This window comes from Vombatus ursinus, unplaced genomic scaffold (genome assembly GCF_900497805.2).
Source record: "Vombatus ursinus unplaced genomic scaffold, bare-nosed wombat genome assembly UNPS02000749.1, whole genome shotgun sequence".
Classification (NCBI taxonomy): Eukaryota; Metazoa; Chordata; class Mammalia; order Diprotodontia; family Vombatidae; genus Vombatus; species Vombatus ursinus.
The window spans coordinates 21,808,864-21,828,903 of record NW_020940527.1 but is presented as its reverse complement, the minus strand read 5'-3'; the positions used below and the strand labels follow the sequence as shown (position 1 = coordinate 21,828,903).

Below are 20,040 nucleotides of genomic sequence, written 5' to 3'. Positions count from 1 at the left end.
TTTCTGGCTGCACAGTGCCCCTTCTCCTAATTGCCTGGCTAGCCAGCTCTTGACATTCTTCAGGCACTGGGCTCCAGCTGCCAGGGGATAAGTAGACGGCAGAAGGGACCTCGCCATCAGATGGCTTCATACACTTGCTGAATGCCTCACTTTCCACCTCAGGCAAATGTCAAAGTGAGGCCAATGTCTCTTGCCGATTCCGTCAGGAGAACTCCATCATCCCCATCCCCCACTTTGGCAATATTTTTCTAGGTCATTAGGCTATATTTCTATATTTAGCTAAGTATTGCTTCAGGGTCCTGACTGCTGGCATAAAAGAAAAGGCACTGGCTTTGGAGTCAGAGGACTTGAGTTCAAATCTCACCTGTATAATTTGCTATTTATGTGACCACAAGTGATTCACTCTACTTTTCTGTTCATAATTCCCCTCATTTGTAAAACAAGAGAGGTGGACTTAATGGCTTCTAATGTCCCATCCAAATCGAAATACACGATTATGTCATTTGCTTCATGTATTTACTTCAAGCCTGCAGGATATGTGACTTTGGGTATCCCCTCTAAGACTACCTGCCACTTCCACTATACATATCTTGTATGTATATAATTGTTTGGATGTTACCTCTTCTATTAGACTGAGTTCCTTGAGGGCTGACACCTTGTTTTTGCCTTTTTTTTTGTTTTCCCGGTGCTTGCCATACAGTAGGTGCTTAATAAATGCTTTTTGTTGATGATAGACCTGGTTCTGACATTGTACTGAAAATTGGTTGGATGCTATTTCTCCCTTCCCTCGAGGAACCCAGAATATTAAGAGAATTAGGTTGACTCTGGAGGGATGGAGGGCTTTTTCTTCATTAATTCAATTCAATAAATATTTCTCAAGGGCCTATGATGCACATTAATTATGTGTTAGGTGCTGGGGATATGGAGATAAAAGTGGAGTCACCTCTATCCACGAGGGTGGTAATAGTGACCTAGAGATGCAAAGTGTGAATAGGTAAGTCAACTTGAGTTCATTTGAGAAGGCAGAACTTCCAGTGCGAGGGAGATGTCATGAGAACCGAACTTCAAAGAATAAGGACTCTAAGAGGTGATAAGGATGGAGTGAATTGAAGGCATGGTGGTGGTGGTGGTGGTGCAATCTGTGTAAATGCTTGGAGGAAGTTGAAAGACCATCTGTAGGCCAGTTGGGTTGGAATGGAGAGTGGGTCTTTATTCTTTTTTAGTGTAGTGATAATCATGCTTGTCTAGTGCTTTTAAATTTTAGCCCTTTGTAAGATAGGTCAGGCACTGCTTCCAGGCCTCATGCTTCCACATACCAGTTGTGTCATTTGGAGCAGCCTCTGTGGGTTTCAGTTTCCTCATCTGCAGAAGGAGGGGGCTTCCAGCTCTACCCTTTCTATGAGTCTCTTGCCCTTTATTATTCCCATTTTGCAGATGAGGAAAACTAAGCAAAGGTTGAATGAGTGCTCAATCAAGGTTAACCTGCAAACTTAAGGTAGACTCAGGTGTGACTACAGATATCCTAGTCATCAGTTCAATGTTCCTTCTGGAGAGAGTTTTAGAGGAATATCTTTTCTTCCTCAGTGCCCACTCAAGTATGTTAGAGATGAAAACCAAGTCTTGAACTTTCACACCATATTCTTTGACTTCCCATGTTCAGAGTTGGAATGAACTGCATCTTGCCACCATCTTACACGCAAGATAAACAATGCTCACCATCTTCCCTTTTTATTCCTTTCCTGCTGAAGTACATCTGAAGAGAGATTATAACATCAGTTCAATTCAACAACCAACATTTATTAAGCATGTATCATGTGCAAGGCTCTGAGTTGGGCATTAATGATGCAAAGATGAAATCAGACATACTCCCCCTCCTCAGAGAATTTCACAAATTTTCCGACTTCAGATGAGATGAGTCTAAAATACTTTACAAACATTGATCTAGAGAGACATAAGTAATCACTATTACCATTACGTCTATTTCTGATCTTATCTTCACACCTTCAAATATTCCTCATTACTACAGTATTTCGTGACCAATAAATCCAATCCCTATCTGAATTTCACAGAATACTCACCTTCCCTCCTCCATTGATCCCCTAGTGAATTGGAATAGTTGGTAAAGTGAAACAATTCTAGCTTGGGACCTAATTCATTGGAAATGCATGTTCGTTTCAAAACAGAACACCCAGAGAAGGGAAATGCTTCATGTCCCCCCAGATCTGCCTCTGTGAGTGGGCAGAGTAGATAGTCGCCTGCATGCAGGAGTGCATTGGTAAATGTCAAACAATTGGCTTTCCTGGGTGGAGGGAAACACATAAAAGAAACACTTTTCATTTGAATCTGCATTGCTAACATTTTTCCCCATCTCTTTCTTAAGTCTAGACAATAAGCAAAACAATAAATCAATCCCTGATTGTAGCATTTGGTGATTTCTGAGGTATAAATGTTCATACTGAAAATTTAACAGTAGGCTCCTGAGCCTACAGCTGTCTCCAGCACACCCCTATATGATTTTAGGGGTTCTGGGCATACCCCTTTTGCTCCAACCATTAACCCCTCTGCCTTCATTACACCTTTATAGCTTTTTTGAGAGTAGGGCTTGTTTCTTGCCATTCTTTGTATACTCAGGGCTTAGCACGGTGCCAGTCACATAGTAGGTGCTTAATAAAGTCTTGTTGACTTGGCTTTGGGTCTTAGAGTCCTCTCGTAAAATACAAATACCTCCTGGATGAATCATACTTGAATCTCTTATGCAGAAAAGTTTTAGTTATATTTTATATTCAAATGGCACTTCAATGGTTCGAAGTAGTTTTGTACACATTGGCTCATATAAAGTATACAGCATTCCTGTCATAGGCAGGGCAAGTGTGATTGCTGACATTTTATAGATGGGGAAACTGAAACTCTGAGGGGCTAGTGAGTTGTCACAGGAATCAGAAAAGCAAGGCCCAGCTAAACCACCCAACTCATTCCTAGGCCAAAGCTCTCTGCACCACATGTTTTATGAGAAATCTGCCCTAGTTCTTCTTAATCTAAGTGTCTTCTCTCTGAAATTATCTCAAATTTCCCCTGTATGTATCGTGTTTGTACTTAACTCTTTGTATGTTGTCTCTACCTTTAGACTAGGAGCTCTTTGAGAGCAGGGACTCTTTTTTTGCCCTTTTTTTTTGTATCCCAGCACTTAGCACAATGCCTGGCACATAGTAGGTCTTTAATAAATATTTGTTGACTGACTGACACCAGGGTTGCTCTATTATATATTAAGCTTAGCAGTGATTAGCAGGTATGGAATGCACACTACGTATCTGGGAGAAAAGGATGGGCACTTGTAGTAGGGAGGTCCTGGGGCAGGTTAGAGGAGAAGCACTAGGAAAGGGGAGAGGGACTGAGGATCCCAGATCTCCTGGGAGAAGGAATACATCAAAATACTTCACCCAGAAGGATGAAGACTGATTTACTAATTAGATAGTGATTCACTAGACCTGCTTGATTCTGAATTGGAGGTGAGTAGAGAACATTTGGGTACCTTTTGTGGATGAAATTTGAAAAGGTCACAGGAAGGGAAGGCAATGGTGTGCATGTTATAATGAAGAGAGGCCTGGCTATGAAGTCAGAAAATGTGAGTCCAAATTCTGCTGTCACTCATAACCTATGTGATTCTGGTCAATGGGACTCATATTTTATGGGACTCATGAATCTCTGGGATTCATTTTCCTCATCTGTAATATGAAAAGGGTGGGTTAGAAGACCTCTCAGTTTCATTCTAATTCTAAAGGTAAGCTCCTACCAAATGAGATAATGTATGCACACTATTCTGCAAATCTTTAAGTACCATGTCAATATCTGCTTTTTTCATTATGTCATCACTCTGTGATTCTCTCCATTAGGAGAATTAGAAATGAGTAGGTGCTCATTTGCTGGTAATTATCTTATCCAGAAGTTTATTCATATTGAAATTATCTTTCTCTTTTATTTTACTCAACAAACATTTATCAAGCATTTATTTCACTGGGCACTATATAAATATTAATTGATAGTAACAGTAGATGATGGTGTAATGATACACATTTGCATATGATATTAGTCGCTGAAATGCTGATTAAAATTTCTTGTTGACAAACTATAAAAGTATCTGGTAACAATTTAAAATGTTATCTTGGTTCGAGCTAGTAAAATTAGTAGGCTTTGAGCTTTAGAGGACAGGGACATAACATTCTCCTAAATAGACTCATGGAATGTTGGAGTAGAGAGGTATCATCTCATCCTACCCTGTCATTTTACAGAGGAGAAAATGGAGGCTGAGTGAAAATGACTTTCCCAAGGTCACACAGGTAGTTAGTGATTTCTAAGAGTTCATATTTTTTGTAGGTTTAAACCACGGTTCCCAGGCTCATTCTCTGATGAAGTGAATCAGACAATGAAATTTAGTGGTAGATAAGATGACCAGATGTTCAGATTTAGTGTTGATTAAAATTCCCAGACTTGACCTTTCTCCTACTCTCACTATAGGCTGAGACTTCAATATGTAAAGACAGCCAGATTGTTCTGATATATTTTCTTTTGCTCCAAGGAGACTAACAAACATGCTAATGACAAATAGTAATTCTATTTTCAAAAAAAATTATTTTTAAAAACCATAGTCCCAAGACAAAGACATAGCTACCTTATACTGAACACTTTTCATAATGGTATGTACCAAATTTCTCTCCCAACATTTTGGGTTCACTTGTTTAAAAAAATTCTCTGCAGCTATTATTCCAGGAGAGTAATTGCTTTCCAGCATTCTTGGGACTATTTACATTTGTCAAGAATGGACACAATAAATATCCCTGAACTAGGAGTTAGAAAATCAAGATCCTTTAATGTTCTGGAAGAGATGAATGAATGAATGTAAACATATTCATTAAACATTTGCAATGAGCTACCATAGTGTCCTAAGTGTTGGAGAATACAAATACAAAAGCAAAATAAAGTCCCTAACTCATCCTCCCTGGCTGTATGGCCATGGGTGAGCCATCAAGCCTTTCTGAGCCTTAAACCTATAAATGTTTATTGGATTGGATTGAGCCTTCCGTTTCTTCATCTCGAAAATGGAAGATAATAATGGCTACTTGACGGTATTGTTGTGAAGATCAAGTCAGATGATATGCAGGAAGTATTTTGAAAACCTCAAAGGGTGATATGTAAATGTTTATCATAATTACAAGAATTTTGTCAGCAATTACCTCAGGAGACAGTTCCATCTCAAAGACTGTAAGGTATTCTGATGAAATCAAAGATCTGGACTTTCCCCATATCTCTAACCTCCCCCCTCTTACACCCCAACTAATAATGCTAACTGTTCTTAGTTTGATTTTTGCCAAAAAAAAAACCCTAAAAATGAGCTATAAATATCATAAACAAGATATTTTATAGAAACAGAGTGGCTACTCCGGAGGCAAAATATGGTAAGAGGAAGTGGAGGTCAAATTATTGCACCCAACATTTTCAATCAATAAACATTTATTAAGCACCTACTATGTACCAGGTGGAGCAGCTAGGTGCCACAGTGGATAGAATACTAGGCTTGGAATCAGGAAGACTCATCTTCATGAGTTCAAATCAGCCTCAGATACTAACTGTGTGACCTTAGGCAAGTCACTTAATCCTATTTGCTTCAGTTCCTCATCTGTAAAACAAGCAGGAGAAGGAAATAGCAAACCACTCCCTTATCTTTGCCAGGGAAACCTCGAATAGGGTCATGAAGAATTGGGCATGACTGGAAAATGACTGACAACAACAATACGCTGGGTACTGTGCTAAGCACTGGGTATACAAAAAGAGGCAAAAGACAGACAGTCTCTGACTTCAGGGAGCTCAAAATCTAATACGGAAGATAGTAGACAAAGAAATGCATACAAACAAAATATGTAGGATAAATAGGAAAGAACAGAGGGAAGGCACCAGAATTAAGAGGGGTTGGGAAAGATGGGATTCTAGTTGAGACTTAAAGGAAGCCAGTGGGCAGGGTTGTTTCAGGATGCACGGTAGATCACTCCATCTGCACAAATGTCCATTTACCCTTGAGCTTTTTGGAGGTCATTGCTGCCTTGTAGTGATTGTCCTCCAAATTCTATGTTTTTCCTTTCCTTTTTTTTTTAAAGGATGTTGTTTGGTAGATTCTTGTTGGACTAGATGGCCTCCAGGTTGTCTTCTAGGTCTTCAATTCTGATTCTTCAAATTACTGGCAGACCTTGAACAAGGACTTAGATGAGCTGATTTTCCAGAAAATTTTATGTGTGAAAAGGGAAGGGGTGGAGACAAAGTAATAGTCAAAAAATAAATATTAGGCTTGTTCTGCTTCACATCGGAGGGCAGAAACGGAAGCACGAAGAAGAGACATTTTTGGTTAATGTAAAGAAAAAAACTTTCAAATCATCTAAACTGTCCAAAGTGGGGATAGGTTGCTTTGGAATGCATTGGGTTTTATATCAACGAAGACCTTCAAATGGAAGGTAGATGGGTGCTTTGGAAAAGTGTTGTAGAGGGGATTCCCTTTCAAGTATAGGTAGAATTTCATGATGTCTCTAACTCCAACAGTCAAGGAGTCTAAGAAAGTCCTAGACAAATACAGAAAACAGACTTCACTGTGGCAACAAAAGTGTACTGGAGAAAACATATTCTAAAACCAGTGCAAAAAATTATGTGAGTTCAAAGTAATTAGAAAAGCATAAAAACAGGCAAACAGATGACCAAGGTTTTAGAGCCAAAAAAAGACCTTGGAGATACACAGTTATCCTTACAACAACCCTGGGAGATAGGAACTCTTATTATTCCCATTTTACAGATGAGGAAATTCAGGCAGACAGGTTAAGTTCAATTCAATTCAATAAACATTTATTAAGTGCCTACTATGTGCCACAGTACTGTGCTAAGTGCTGAGGATACAAATAAGAAAAAAAAAAAACCTGAGACAATCCCTGCCCTCAAGGAACTTACAATATAATGAGGAGGCCACCAGGGGGTACACAGTGAGGGGTCATGATGCTCCATGCAGTTGAAACCAAGCAGAAGTGCTGATGAAAAACTGAGTCTTTTGGAAATTGCTGAGTCCCTTATAAAGGAAATCTTTGGGAGATTACTGCTCTTTCCTTCAGCCCTCCAACCTGAGGGAAGAGGCAACTGTGGGAGTTGTGAAGGTACTGAGTGTCAAAAACTGAGTATCGAAAACTGCCAGGTGATGAGATTTCAAATGACTCTTATCCTGGGAGAGGGCCGGTGTCCCATGGAGTTGAAACCAGAATGACTGATGACAAATGGAAAGAATGACTTGCCTAGGGTCACAAAACTAGCAAGTGTCTGAAGCTAGATTTAAATTTAAGCTTTATCCTCTTTGTCCCCTGCTCAAGGTGAGATTCAAACCCAGGTCCTCTGACTCCATAGCCTGTTCTCAGTTCCCTAAGAGACACCAGTCTTTGCTCACTGTCTGTTCTTCTGCTCCATCCCTTTCATCTTCTGATGACTTGCCATCAGAAATGTTTATCTTTCCATGATAAATGTTTTTTAAAAGGACAGTTCAAATACCATTGCAACAAAAAATGATTACCATTCAGTCTCTGATTAACAAAGAAATTTTTGATTCCTAGCCTGACATGCACTTACTTCAAGTCATAGTTGACCTAACAAGAAAGGAATTTGTCCTATCCCTTAGCATTTGTCCTAATTGATGGCACTCTCCTTTTAGGAGAAGCTTGACAGCTGAAAAGCCAAAACAGCAGACTCCAGAGAGAGATTTCTTTTGCAGCTAAAATGCCTGAGTATCAACTTGGATTCCTTCCTGCCTTTTCTAGTATCTGATAAGACTCTGTCTTGGCTTCCTCTGCTATCTCCTCTGGTCTTCCTAGGGGGCTGGTAGAAGTCGGTTCATTATTGTTTAACCCAAAGAGTCACATTTAGACTATTTAAGAAGTGAAGAGGTCAAGTCCACTAGTTTTCCTGCATTGTTTTACTTTATCAGGTTACCAGGATATGCAGAGAGCAAGAGAGAGAGAGAGAAAAAAAAAAGAAAGTGTGTGTGGGTGGTGACTGGAGGAGGTGGGGAAGAGAAGAGAAGAAAAAAAGGGAAGAAGGGACAATGAAGCCATTAGAAAGAAATCATCACCAACAGAGCAAAATAGACACAGGTATTAGGGAAAGTGTTTCAAGGAATACATAGTTCTTTGATTAAGCACATGTTTTAGAAGAGTTTTAGAAGAGTTCTTTTTCTACTTGTTCTATTTGTTTTTTTTAAGAATTCTTAATTTTTTGTGTGTGTGTGTCATGGATCCCTTTGGCAGTCCGGTGAGGCCTAGGGGCCTCTTCTCAGAATGATGGTTTTATGTGCAGAAAAGGAAAAAAATATAGGATTTCAAAGGAAATTAATTTTATAGACATATAGTTATCAAGATATGCTTTTAAAAAATAAAAAGACAGGTTTGTGAACTCCCAGGTTAAGAAACCCTGATTTAGAATCAAAAGAAAAGCATGTCATTAATTATATTCCTGGGTCAAGGTTCTTCTTTGAAAAATAAAATTATAAAACATAGTGCATTTTTTCTCAACTGAAAAGTGCATAGAACATGGCTAACGTTCTGAACTTAAGAGTCAGGCAGACCTGATTCTGACTTTTCTCTCAGACTTTTACTGGCTCTGTGACCATGGGCAAATGTCTTAACTTTTCTGAATTGTAATAACTCCGTGAAATGGGGGATGATAATAATAACACTTATCTCAAAGAATTAATGTGAGTATCAAATAAGATAATATATATAAAATGCTTTACAGAATTTAATGTACCACATAAAATGAGCTATTATAAGCATCATCATTATCAATAATAAAATGTTTTGAAATCACCAGACTAAACAAAAATAGGAATACTGTTTTAAATTTGGGCAATATGTTACATTAATCTTAGGAGAGTTTTTGTGGAAACATCTGAACCATGAGTTAGATGGTACCCCCAAGAAGAAACAATTAAGGATTCTAAAATGATTGGGTTAAATATTCTTTTTAAAAAACAGTGGTAGTTTTTTAAGCCTTCTCACAGCATCAATTACTTTGCACATAGTAAACTAATTCCCTTAATACAGTAAGTATTTGTTGAATGTTTGAGGGAATGAATGAATGAATGAATGTTTAAACGACGAAGTTCTCTTTCATAACTACCAATGCCTGACAATAGAAAATGAAAATGATCTTGAGGGGAAAGGAAGCATAATTCAAGGTTCCAGTAACTGACACTAGATGGAGTCAAGTTGAGTGAAAGATCAATAAGAAAGTTCATCAGAAAAAGCCAGGAGCAAGCAATGGAATTTTGTAGGTTGGCCAAACTCTTAATACATTTCCTATACTTAATGCATTACTCAATGAATGTTCAAATTCCAAATCTTATTTCTCATCCTTTTCAGATCCAACTTGAATTCTTCTGACAGGTGAGTCTTAAAGACATCAGTTAAGATAAAGCAGTGATTTATTTCAAGGAAACAAGAGTCACCTCAGGGATAAATGATGATTTCAGCCACATCATGCCTTCACGAACTACATTCAGAGTCTCTGTGTAAACTCCTAACAGTTTTGACCATTTTGCCAGAAACTCTTTTTGGTTCAAGATGTTGCTAGAACAAGAAGTCAAAAGCTTCCTGGATTATTTTTAGGAAGTTTTTGATCCTCTCTACAGGAGATATTTTGTCAGCTAGGTAGTGCAGTGGATAGAGTGCTCAGCCTAGAGTCAGGAAGACTCCTCTTCATGAGTTCAAATCCAGCCTAGACACATACTATCTGTGTGACCCTGGACAAGTCACTTAACTCTATTTGCCTCAGTTCCTCATCTGTAAAATGAGCTGGAGAAGGAAATGGTGAACCACTCTAGCATCTCTGCCACGAAAACCCAAATAGGATCACTAAGAGTCAGACACAACTGAAATGACTCAACAACAACAACATCAAGAACAAGAGATGCTTATAATACTGCAACTGGGTCTACATTAACAGAGACAATTTTCTGGATAATACATCCCAAAGTACCAAATAAATTTAAAATTTATGGTTAGTCTGGGCAAAAGTAGATTTTGTGCAATAATACAGTTGCTGAATTCAACTTTTAGCGGGTAGACTTAATTTGGAGGCAGTTAGAGTAATTCAGCATCTCAAGCATCCAATCAATTCAATGACTACGACTAGTTAAGTAACTTTCGTGTTATTATGTATATATGTCTGTGCATATAGTATATATACACACACATACGTACATATGTGTGTATGTGTACGTATACACACACACATATACTAATTGTACTATATATATTAATATATATAGTACTAACTTACCTGTATATTATACACACACACACACACACACATATATAAATAGGTTTTTTTTTTTTATTACTTTCTCCTCTTTTCACCAACTGGGTGGATAGTCCCTATATACAGAGGCAAAATAATATGGCAAGTTGAAATAGTTATTGGATTAATTAATCTTCAACAAAGCCTTATATAGCACCCCCTTGGGGGCCCCCTAGGCATCGTAATCAACAGGAAATAATCAGATTGTTTTGTTGTTGTTCAATTGTTCAGTCGTGTCCAACTTTTCATGACTCCACGGATCGTAGCACCCCAGGATCTTCTGTCCTTCACTATCTTCTGATGTCTGTCAAGCTCATCTTCATGGCAAATAAGCAGATGGCATTGACATATGCAGAAGGAGAGAAGGGCCCCTCTATCACATATTCCCTAAAGTAGGCACCCCAAGCTTCATGCCTTAAAGGGGAGTCCTAAGGAGGACATTACATTTATTTACGAAAAAGAAAGGTCCTTCCCCTTTTTCACTTCAGAGCATGCACTGATACCCTCTGATCACTTCCCATCAGTCCATGATGATTAAAAAAGCCCTAAGGGGATGATCAATATACAAGTTTATTTTTAAGCCTAAATTATTGGATTATTTATTTACACAGCTCCAATTCAATCAATCAACGAGATTTATTAAGTGCCTACTATATGCCGGGTACTGTATTAGGCACTGAGGATACAAATACAAAAAAGAATGAAATAATCCCTACTCCCAAGGCATATGCATTCTAGCAGGGAAGATGAGAAATACATACATAAGTATATACAGAAAAATATGAACAGAATAAATACTGAGTAGCTGGATACAAGATAGGGAGGTAGGGAACTAGAAGAAGGAGGCATCAGAAAATCTACAATTCAGTGTCTTAACCTTCTAATCAATCAATGACCATTTATGACCTGGCACCTACTATGTGCCAGGCACTATACTAAGAGCTGGGTTTACAAAAGGAGGCAAAAGACAGTCCTTGCCTTCAAGGAGCTCAAAAATTCATTTTACTTGCGGATGGCCAACACTACTTTCACATACAAATAAGATTGTGAACCCTTTGAAGGCAAGGAGTGAGTTGTCCTTCTCCCTTTATCTCCCGTCTCAGTCACAGGAGTCAACAGATGCTTAACAAGCATTTGATAAATCAAAAATCCACCTCATAAGAAGGTGTCAGGCATGCCAAGGAGCTTTGGCTGCCCATTATCTTGCTTGCTGATTACCATTCCATGCCTGTTCCTTACTGTCTACGGCCTATTGATATTGGAAATCCCTTAGGAATAATGTACAATGAGGCTGATTCAGTATGCATGCTGCTGTTGTGACCCAGAGCCCCAGGCCTGCAGCCTTGGACTGCCTGAAGTGTCCATTAAAATCAGTGGGAGTTTGGCCTGAACAGAACCTACCACCTTCAGACCTATCACCAAATGCTCCTAGAGACTGTGCGCGGATCTCTTTAACTCATGGCTGCTTCCAGAAGCCCCACTGAACAACTCTTCCCTTGGGTTTTTAGCTGCCCCTCTTTATGCCTGTGAATGCCCATGCACATACAAATGTGTCCCTCCCACTCCTCCAACACCCCACCCCTGCCAATTCCCCCAGCCAAAGAATCATGAAGCAAACATTCCTTAAATGTTTTTCATCTTTTCCAGAGATGCTCAAGTGATTGAACTCTAACCAGCAGCTGTTTTCTGATGGTTTGTGATTGGCTTGGACAAGACATGCTACTACTGTTCCCGTGGTGCCTGTGAATCAGCACAGAAGTCTAGCATTCAAGGCTGTTAATTCACCAGGGATCTAAGACAACATATTTACTGACGAAGACAAATGAGTAGAGGAAGAGATTTTTAAATGCATTTGCTATTTACCAAAAAAAAAAAAATTATAATAAAGAGGAAGTACTTTCTTTCCTGGAGGAGGATGATGGCTCATTGTTAGTAGGGTGAGAAGTTGAGTTGTTCTGTTATTAATGGGGATGGATTTGCACTGACCTGTGCACAAAATATTTAATTTCTTTTATAACCAACAGCTTACATTTGCAAGATGGATCATGGGACTAAGGTCTATTGCTATTACCAACTCACTCAAGTATCAAAGCTGCAAGCTTGGCCTCATCAGCACCGTGGCATCCCCATCTGCCTCATCAACTACCTTCCTCGTTACTGCGGCCTTCAGGACACTGTATATATATCTCATAGGACCACAGGATGATTGACCTAGAATTGCAAGGGTCTTCTGAGGCCATGTAGTCTAACCCCCTCAATTTACAGATGACGAAACTGAGGCCCAGAGAAGTTAATGGACTTACCTAAGTTCACACAGGTTGTATTAGTGATGGGATTTGAATCCAGGTTCATTGGATCTAGAGTTATTGCTCTTCTTATTGTATAACATCATTGGCTTATCCCAGGGACATTGAACTTGTCACAAAATCCCAGAGATATAAGGAGGGTGAGATACACAGGGGCTTTGCCTCAGGGAAATATATTTAGAGGGTACTGCTGTACCCTGCAGTCCTTCAGCCTTATTGAAACAATGGAGCTTAGCACCTAAGCTGGTAAGATTAATTATCTTAACTATCAGAAGTGAGAGAGAGAAGGGTGGGATAAGCTTCTTCTCTGTCTAGTCCCTATCCCTACTCCCTCATGCCTCTGCTAGTAGTCTTGACTTCAGGGTCTCCATCACTCTTCTTTTTCCCATTCATCTAAAGCCTTGCTTCACAAAATTCATCCAAGGCATAGTTTGTGGAATGTGTCCTTGCTTCAAACACTCCTAATTCCAGCCTTGATCCAGCCTCCTGGATACCTGTGTAATATATCTGTGTTTCAGGCACATTCAGAGTTCCTAACCCTGAAGAACATGGAGCCTAAGACAGAATGGAAAGTAGTTGGTAAGAGTTCAACTATTATTTTAAGAAAAAAGAAAGAAATAGAGAAAGGTGGCCAGGTCCTTCGAAGAGGAGTAAACTTTTAGCCAAAAAGTACTGGGTAAATAAATAGAAGGGGAATGTAGTATCCCAGAATTAGAATTGAAGAGGATGCAATAAATTCATTAGTCCAACCTGCTCATTGTACAGATGAGGAAAGTGGGCCGGAGAAATGACTTGCCCATGGTGCCACAGTAGCATCATAGAATTGCAGATAAGAGATGGAATGGATTTTAGAGGCAATCTAGTCCAGCAGCAAGGCAGGGACTCAGACCCAGGTCTACAGACTCCGAATCCAAAATTCTTTCCACCACCCTGTGACCTAGCAATGATAGGATAAGGATATCTTGAGAATCTTTTTAATCTTCTTTCAAAAATGACAGGAGGCCCTGTATCAGAATGCACCAACTTATTTCAGGTATGGCATGTGGGTTGGGAAGAGCTTGAAGAACCAGTCCAAATCAAAGGCTATTGACCATTTGCCCATGGTCTTCTCACCACAAAATATCTCATGCCAGGATTTCTTTTCTCTTCCCATTACATTAACCCGGGTGTTTTCAGAACAATCTACAAATCTATTGTAAAAGCAATGCTTGCTATAACAGCCCAAGAAATTGGGAGATACCAGCCCCGATGAAGCTATCCTCTATGGGGCGTTCCTGCCTGTCTGAGTCTATGCTCTCCTCATGCAAGATGAAAGATGAGCTGTATTTCAAGGCAAAGTGTTGTATGATAATAATTCTCCGGGATTCCCGGGGTGTCTTTTATCTGACTTGATAACAATGTAGTTCAGCAGCAGCCTTTGTTAACGCATCACCTAAAGCGCTAATGTGATACTTATAAGTAATTTTGTCTGTGTAAGATAGAATAAACCATCTTGTAAGATATCTGTTAATTGATTTGCTTCCTTTAGCAGCATTTTAATTAAGATCTCTGGTTTGTGAGCAAGAGATGTACACTTATGAAGGAGGCCACATGTTTACTTATTCTTAGAAAATGGATTTAAAAAAAAATAATCTACACACACCAGAAACTGTCAAGTAGCTTAGTTTTAGCATAGACCAGGAGAAAAATTCCCCAAACTCCATTTATTCAATGACTTTGTTCTCAGTGGGGAAGGGCAAAAGACTTACCCGTCTTACGTAGTTTTTCGTTTTGGAGTTGAGATAGGCGAATGATGTTTCAAAAGATGACACAGTCAAGTGGAAGCTAAATCAGTGAATGTGGACTATGTTAAAAAAAATTGTGATTTTGTTGGTACGAAAACCTCCCAAACAGGAAACTCTCTGCCAATGCAGATTTGTTTTTTAATCTGCTGCCTATAGTCTTAAAGAATTACCTAGAAGTGGTGAATTGACTAGAGTCACACAGCTAAAATATATCTGAGGCTTGGACATGAACCCAGGACTTTCTGGCTCTGAGACCAGTGTTCAATCCACTGTGCTTCCTCTTCAGTACCCTCTGGTATGGCTAAAAGGCTTCCTCTATAACTATTTCCAAGCCTAGAACTTGAACTCCTCACCTGCTCAATGGCTTACTTTTTAATTAAATGCAAAGTGTCCCAAAAGTCTTAGCACAGTTTTAAGCTTTAAAGACAATTTCAGCCTTTGTCTCTCTCTTGTCTCTCTTGCTCGACACAAAGAGGGGTTTGGCAGAAGAGATGGAATATTCAGTTTTAAAGAAGCTTAAAATCACACAAAGATATTTAGTATATAAGCCCAAGGAGCGTGGCTAATTCTATTAACCAGTCACAAAATGTTCCTTATGTCAGTTGTCTTCACCAAAAGCCAAGACCCTATAATGCCCTTAAATTGATTAAGAAACTTATTCACACATTGCTTCAGGGTTGTTGGAAAACTTAACAACTCCATTACACTGAAATGATCGGAATGATTATCTTTTTTTTTTTTATTGATCCTATTTACAATTAATTCACTTTGTTCTATAACTGCCTAAGTCGTGGTTCCTTATCTCTGAACTCAGTTCAGAAACTTAGCTGGCCTGTAACGAGTTAAGTTTACTAGTTCAGTTCTCCTGCTAATCACAGTTCAATTCTTGGCTCAAGAAAATCTGTTGTCCCTGAGGGATGCAGGTGGACACCAGGGAGGCTGGGTCCACTATCTTAGTGGGGTTGGGGGGAGGCGGAGATTGTTGCTAGCTTTCATTCCAAATTCCAACTAATAATGATGTTCCCCATGCCTCATCTTTGTAACCAATCATATTGATTGATGTTTAGATCTAATAACCAATCGTAACACATCCCCCGCCTAGGAAATCCTGTTCTCTGTTCTATACTGCCCCAAGCTACAAAGAAAGCTGCCCCCTTCACTTGTAGTCTTAGTTTTCTTCAGGAAGCTTAGATCCCACTTATTGGTAAATTCATACTTAAACTAATAAATTGATTATGCTCAGAACTTTATACCTTGGTTTACTTTGACTGTAACCACACTTTGTAATTATATTCTGAGTCATCTATGACTATATTTATCTGAGTTGTGGAGAATCTCACCCTCCATTATGATAATAAAAAGAAAGCACATAGTTGTGGATAGGAACTGCCCTGGGTTTAAGCCTTGATTCTGGAACATACTGACCATGTGACCCTGTGCAACTCAGGCAACATTTAGTGCTCTAGGCAACTTCCAGCCTACAAGCTGTAGAGCAGATACCCTCTGTATTGGTGGAGGATGTTTCCTTCATTTCCTTTACCAATTAAATCACAGTTCTGGCCTAAAAATGATTATTATGGCTAATATCTATATAGCACTTACTGTGTATCATGCTCTGTGCTAAGTGCTTTTACAATTATTAGCTCATGTGGTCCTCACGATAACCCTAAGAAGTAGGTGCTATTATTATCACCATTTTACAGATAAGGAAACTGAGACAAACAAAGCTTAAGTGGCTTGCCCAGAGTCACACAGCTGGTGTGTATGAGGCTGGATCTGAATGCAGGTATTCCCAACTCCTGGTCTGGCACTCTATCCACTGTGCCAATGATGATGATAATGATAACTATTAAAATTTATATGGCACTTTATGGGTAGTAAAGACTATCTCATTAAGTCTGGAGTGCAAAGTAAGGAAAACTCATCTTCCTGAGTTTAAATCTGGCTTTAGACATTTACTAGCTGTGTGACCTGGGCAAATCACTTAACCCTGTTTGCCTCAGTTTCCTCATCTGTAAAATGAGCTGGAGAAGGAAATGGCAACCCACTTCAGTCTCTTTGCCAAGAAAACTTCAAACGGAGTCACCAAGAGCTGGACACAACTGAAAACAACTGAACAACAACAATTTCTGTGACTTCGAGCATATCACTTCATCTTTTAAAAGTCTTGATTTCCTCATCTATAACATGAATGAGTTGAATTAGGTGACCTATCAATCCCTGCCAGTTCTGAATCCATGATACGTGCATCCGAAGGCATAGAAACCTCAAAACAACCTTGTGAGGTATATATTATGGGGGGGGTCATTATTCCCATTTTACAGATAGCACAACTCAGAATTACCAATGTCAACACTGCCATCTGCATTTGAGATTTCACTTCCAAGGTCCCCAACCACTGACTAGAGAGTTGCATACCAAAGAAAAATTTGCTCTGATTATGATTACTCCTTGACAGTCTCCACCTCCGATGCAAAGCTATCTACTTTTTAAGGACCTCTAAGGTAGGTCCCCTTTTCAAGAATGAATAACCCTCTTAAATTTAATGTCAAACCATTTTGACCCCCATAGACAATTAGTATCTGCTGATTGAGAAAATATATGATGATAAAATGGTGCTATGAATTGAATAATGCATTTTAAATGAATTTGTATTTTATTCATTGCAATAGTACTTACTTACATTTGAAAAAATGTGAGAAAGTATGTAATACATTTACTTCTTTTGTCTACAGAAGCCATGTTTGCTTACTAATTATACTGAGTCATTTAGTGGGATGGCTGGTGCTTTCAGAATCTGGATATGTAGCCCCTTATCAGCAAAGCAGGTGATGAGAAGTATTGCTTTTGCTATCTAGAAGCAGACATTGGGGCAGCTAAGTGGTGAGGTGGATAGAGCACAGGCCCTGAAGTCAGGAGGGCCTGAGTTCAAATCTGACCTTTGACCAAGCATTTGACACTTACTAGTTGTGAGACCCTGGGCAAGTCACTTAACCCTAATTGCCTAAAAAAAAACCAAAACAAAAACATAAAAGGAGACATTGAAGGATTGTGGGAGGTACAAATAGGATGAGGAAGCCAGGGCACTTTGGGGCCTTTAGGGGTAGATGTCAGGTCAGAGAGATCTGCAGGGAAGGTGCTGTTACCTCAAATGGACTGCAATCATGACTAATTGGAGGCTTGTCTGGCTCATTCTTCTGCTTAAGAAGAGTACCTGTATAGAATTTGCTGTTGCACTGGTACTTGATGAATTTATCCTCTTTCCACTTTCTCTCTCTCCCCTGCCTCACTGCTGCAAGGTGAATGGTGTTGCTTACCCTTGGGAATTTCTGTTCTCTTTAAATCTTGTGTGAGGGTATTTTTACGTTTCATTTATTTATTTATTTGTTTCTGATTTATTTATTTGCTGTCTGTACCTTTATAATGAGTTTTGTCTCTAGATAAAGACAAGGTGATTTTTATTGCTTTCTGAGTAAGCGTTTGCTATAAATGAACGCCCCGACCCCAATACATAGAAGGACGAAGGTGATTGGATCCTCACTAGCCCTGGACCTGCTTGGAAGTTTATATTGACTCCGTCTCTGTCTCTCTCTTGCACGACACAAAGAGGGGCTTCAGAAGTCTGGTGGAAGAGATGGAAGACTCAGCCTTGGTTATCATTCCATGTTTGTATTTGTAGACCTTCAACTCATTTTTTAACTCATTCCCCACCCCATCCCAATTGTTTCCAGGATCTTTGCCAAGAATGCCCCAAATGGGGGCGTGCAGAGTTGAACACAACTGAAAAATGGCTGAACAAGAGCAAAAGAAGATCTTCAATCCGGTTCTACGTTAGCTAAGAGAATTGAATAAAAATGAGACAATGGTGTGAATACTCAAGGTCTTACTTCAGTGCTTTGGGCCTGAAATGTCTTAGTGATGGTGATGATGATGATGATGATGGTGGTGATAGCTGATATTTATATTCCACTTTAAAGTTTACAAAATGTTTTACACACATTATGTCATCTGATCCTCGTAGCAGTTCTATACCTTAGGTACGGCAGGCATTATCACCCCCATTTTATTGATGAGCAGACTGAAGCTCAGAGAGTTTAAGTGACTTGCCCTTAGTCACACTGCACATAATTGAGGTAAAAGAATTTTCATGGATTATTTAGGCGACTGCTTAGTTCTCCCCCTCCAATTTGTTCATATAGACCTAGCCAAATTGAATTATTATTGCTCATTTGTCACACCCTGATGGTATCTTTCTAAAAATTTTCTCTTTACTGAAGGATGATTAATGTGTCTGATGAATCGGAGATTATGACAAATGACATGGAAGGAGATAATTTAGTCAGAAGGAAGAACCTGGAAACCAGTTAATAGCTGCTATTGGGTCTGAAGGTCTTAGCATGACTTTCTGTCTTGTTCTGCACATGGAGTATTTTGCAGAGGTCAGTTTGGATTCTAGCATTTCTTTCAGGACTCGTGCAATGGAACAAGGTCCTAGATGCTGGGAGGTCATTACCCAGGTCCTTCTTATCACAGCTGTAACTGTGATTCTGGTCAAGTGGGAGAGGTGGAAGAAGGTGACCAACAGGAAATAATATAAGGCTGCTCCTAAGGAGGAACCCATTAGCAGAGGGAGTGTGTTGGGGCAGAGCTAGTGAGGAACTCACCCAGGGTCACCATAAGGCCCCAGGAGCCCACCCTTAATGGGCACTCAGCAGTGGTCATCTGCCTGGGTCACATCTGTAACAAAAACATACCCCAGTCATGAAAATGGGCCACTGGCCTGGGAGAAGGACTGGCTACAATTGAGGGTAGTAGCTTATAATAATAACAGCTAACATTTATATGGTGCTTACTATGTACCAGGCACTATGCTAAGTGCTTTACAATGATTATTTCTTTTGATCCTCACAACAACCCTGTGAAGGAAGTGCTCTTTTTATCCCTATTTTACAGATGAGGAAACTGAGGCAAATAGAAGTTAAGTGACTTGCCCAGGGTCACATAGCTAATAAATGTCTGAGGTCAGATTTGAATTTAGGTCTTCCTGACTCCAGGACCAACATTCTATCCACTATGCCAACTAGCTACCCTTGGTGAAAGAGAGGGTGAAACTACTTTGGCTGCAGGAGGACTTAGCTTTAGGGGTTATAAGACACCAGGGAGGCAGATCTATCAAGGTGGAAGTGAATACCTATATATTTTGGTATTCTGGGTCACAGCTTCTGTTGCCATGCCTTAGTCCTGGCTCTGCTTCCAGTACTGAGTTTTAGATAGCACCTAAGACAGAACTGTATTATGGAGTAGCAGGTTGCACTATAGCAAACCTCTACTCCACTAATATTTCTCAATTCCTTCTTTTCCTTGCGGCCATTCAGCACCTTCTATTCAGATAAACCGTAGATCCTCAAAATTAATCGTCCTCCCGGGGCTGAAAAGTTACCTTTGGGCAGAAGGAGCCAGAATAAAGATCATGGTTGGGGGATAGAACAAAGTGGATTTTTATTTTTCAATGTTCTTCTAAACTGTTGTCAAGGTGTGTGTGTGTGTGTGTGTGTGTGTGTGTGTGTGTGTGTGTGTGTGTG

The 20,040-nt window shown here is 39.5% G+C and overlaps 1 protein-coding gene across 3 annotated transcripts in view; it reads left to right on the top strand.

Annotated features, from left to right (window-relative positions):
• TMEM273 (transmembrane protein 273) overlaps nt 1-14,176 on the top strand; it is a 54,886-nt gene extending 40,710 nt beyond the window's left edge. For 2 of the 3 annotated variants that reach the window (XM_027861162.1, XM_027861171.1), the window contains exons 5-6: nt 9,432-9,455; nt 12,016-14,176. In XM_027861162.1, coding sequence (XP_027716963.1) covers nt 9,432-9,455; nt 12,016-12,040 — 49 coding nt within the window. In that variant the 3' untranslated portion in view covers nt 12,041-14,176. The remainder of the gene's footprint in view (nt 1-9,431; nt 9,456-12,015) is intronic. The other variant, XR_003568990.1, reaches the window with a different exon arrangement.
• The last annotated feature ends 5,864 nt before the right edge of the window (nt 14,177-20,040 follow it).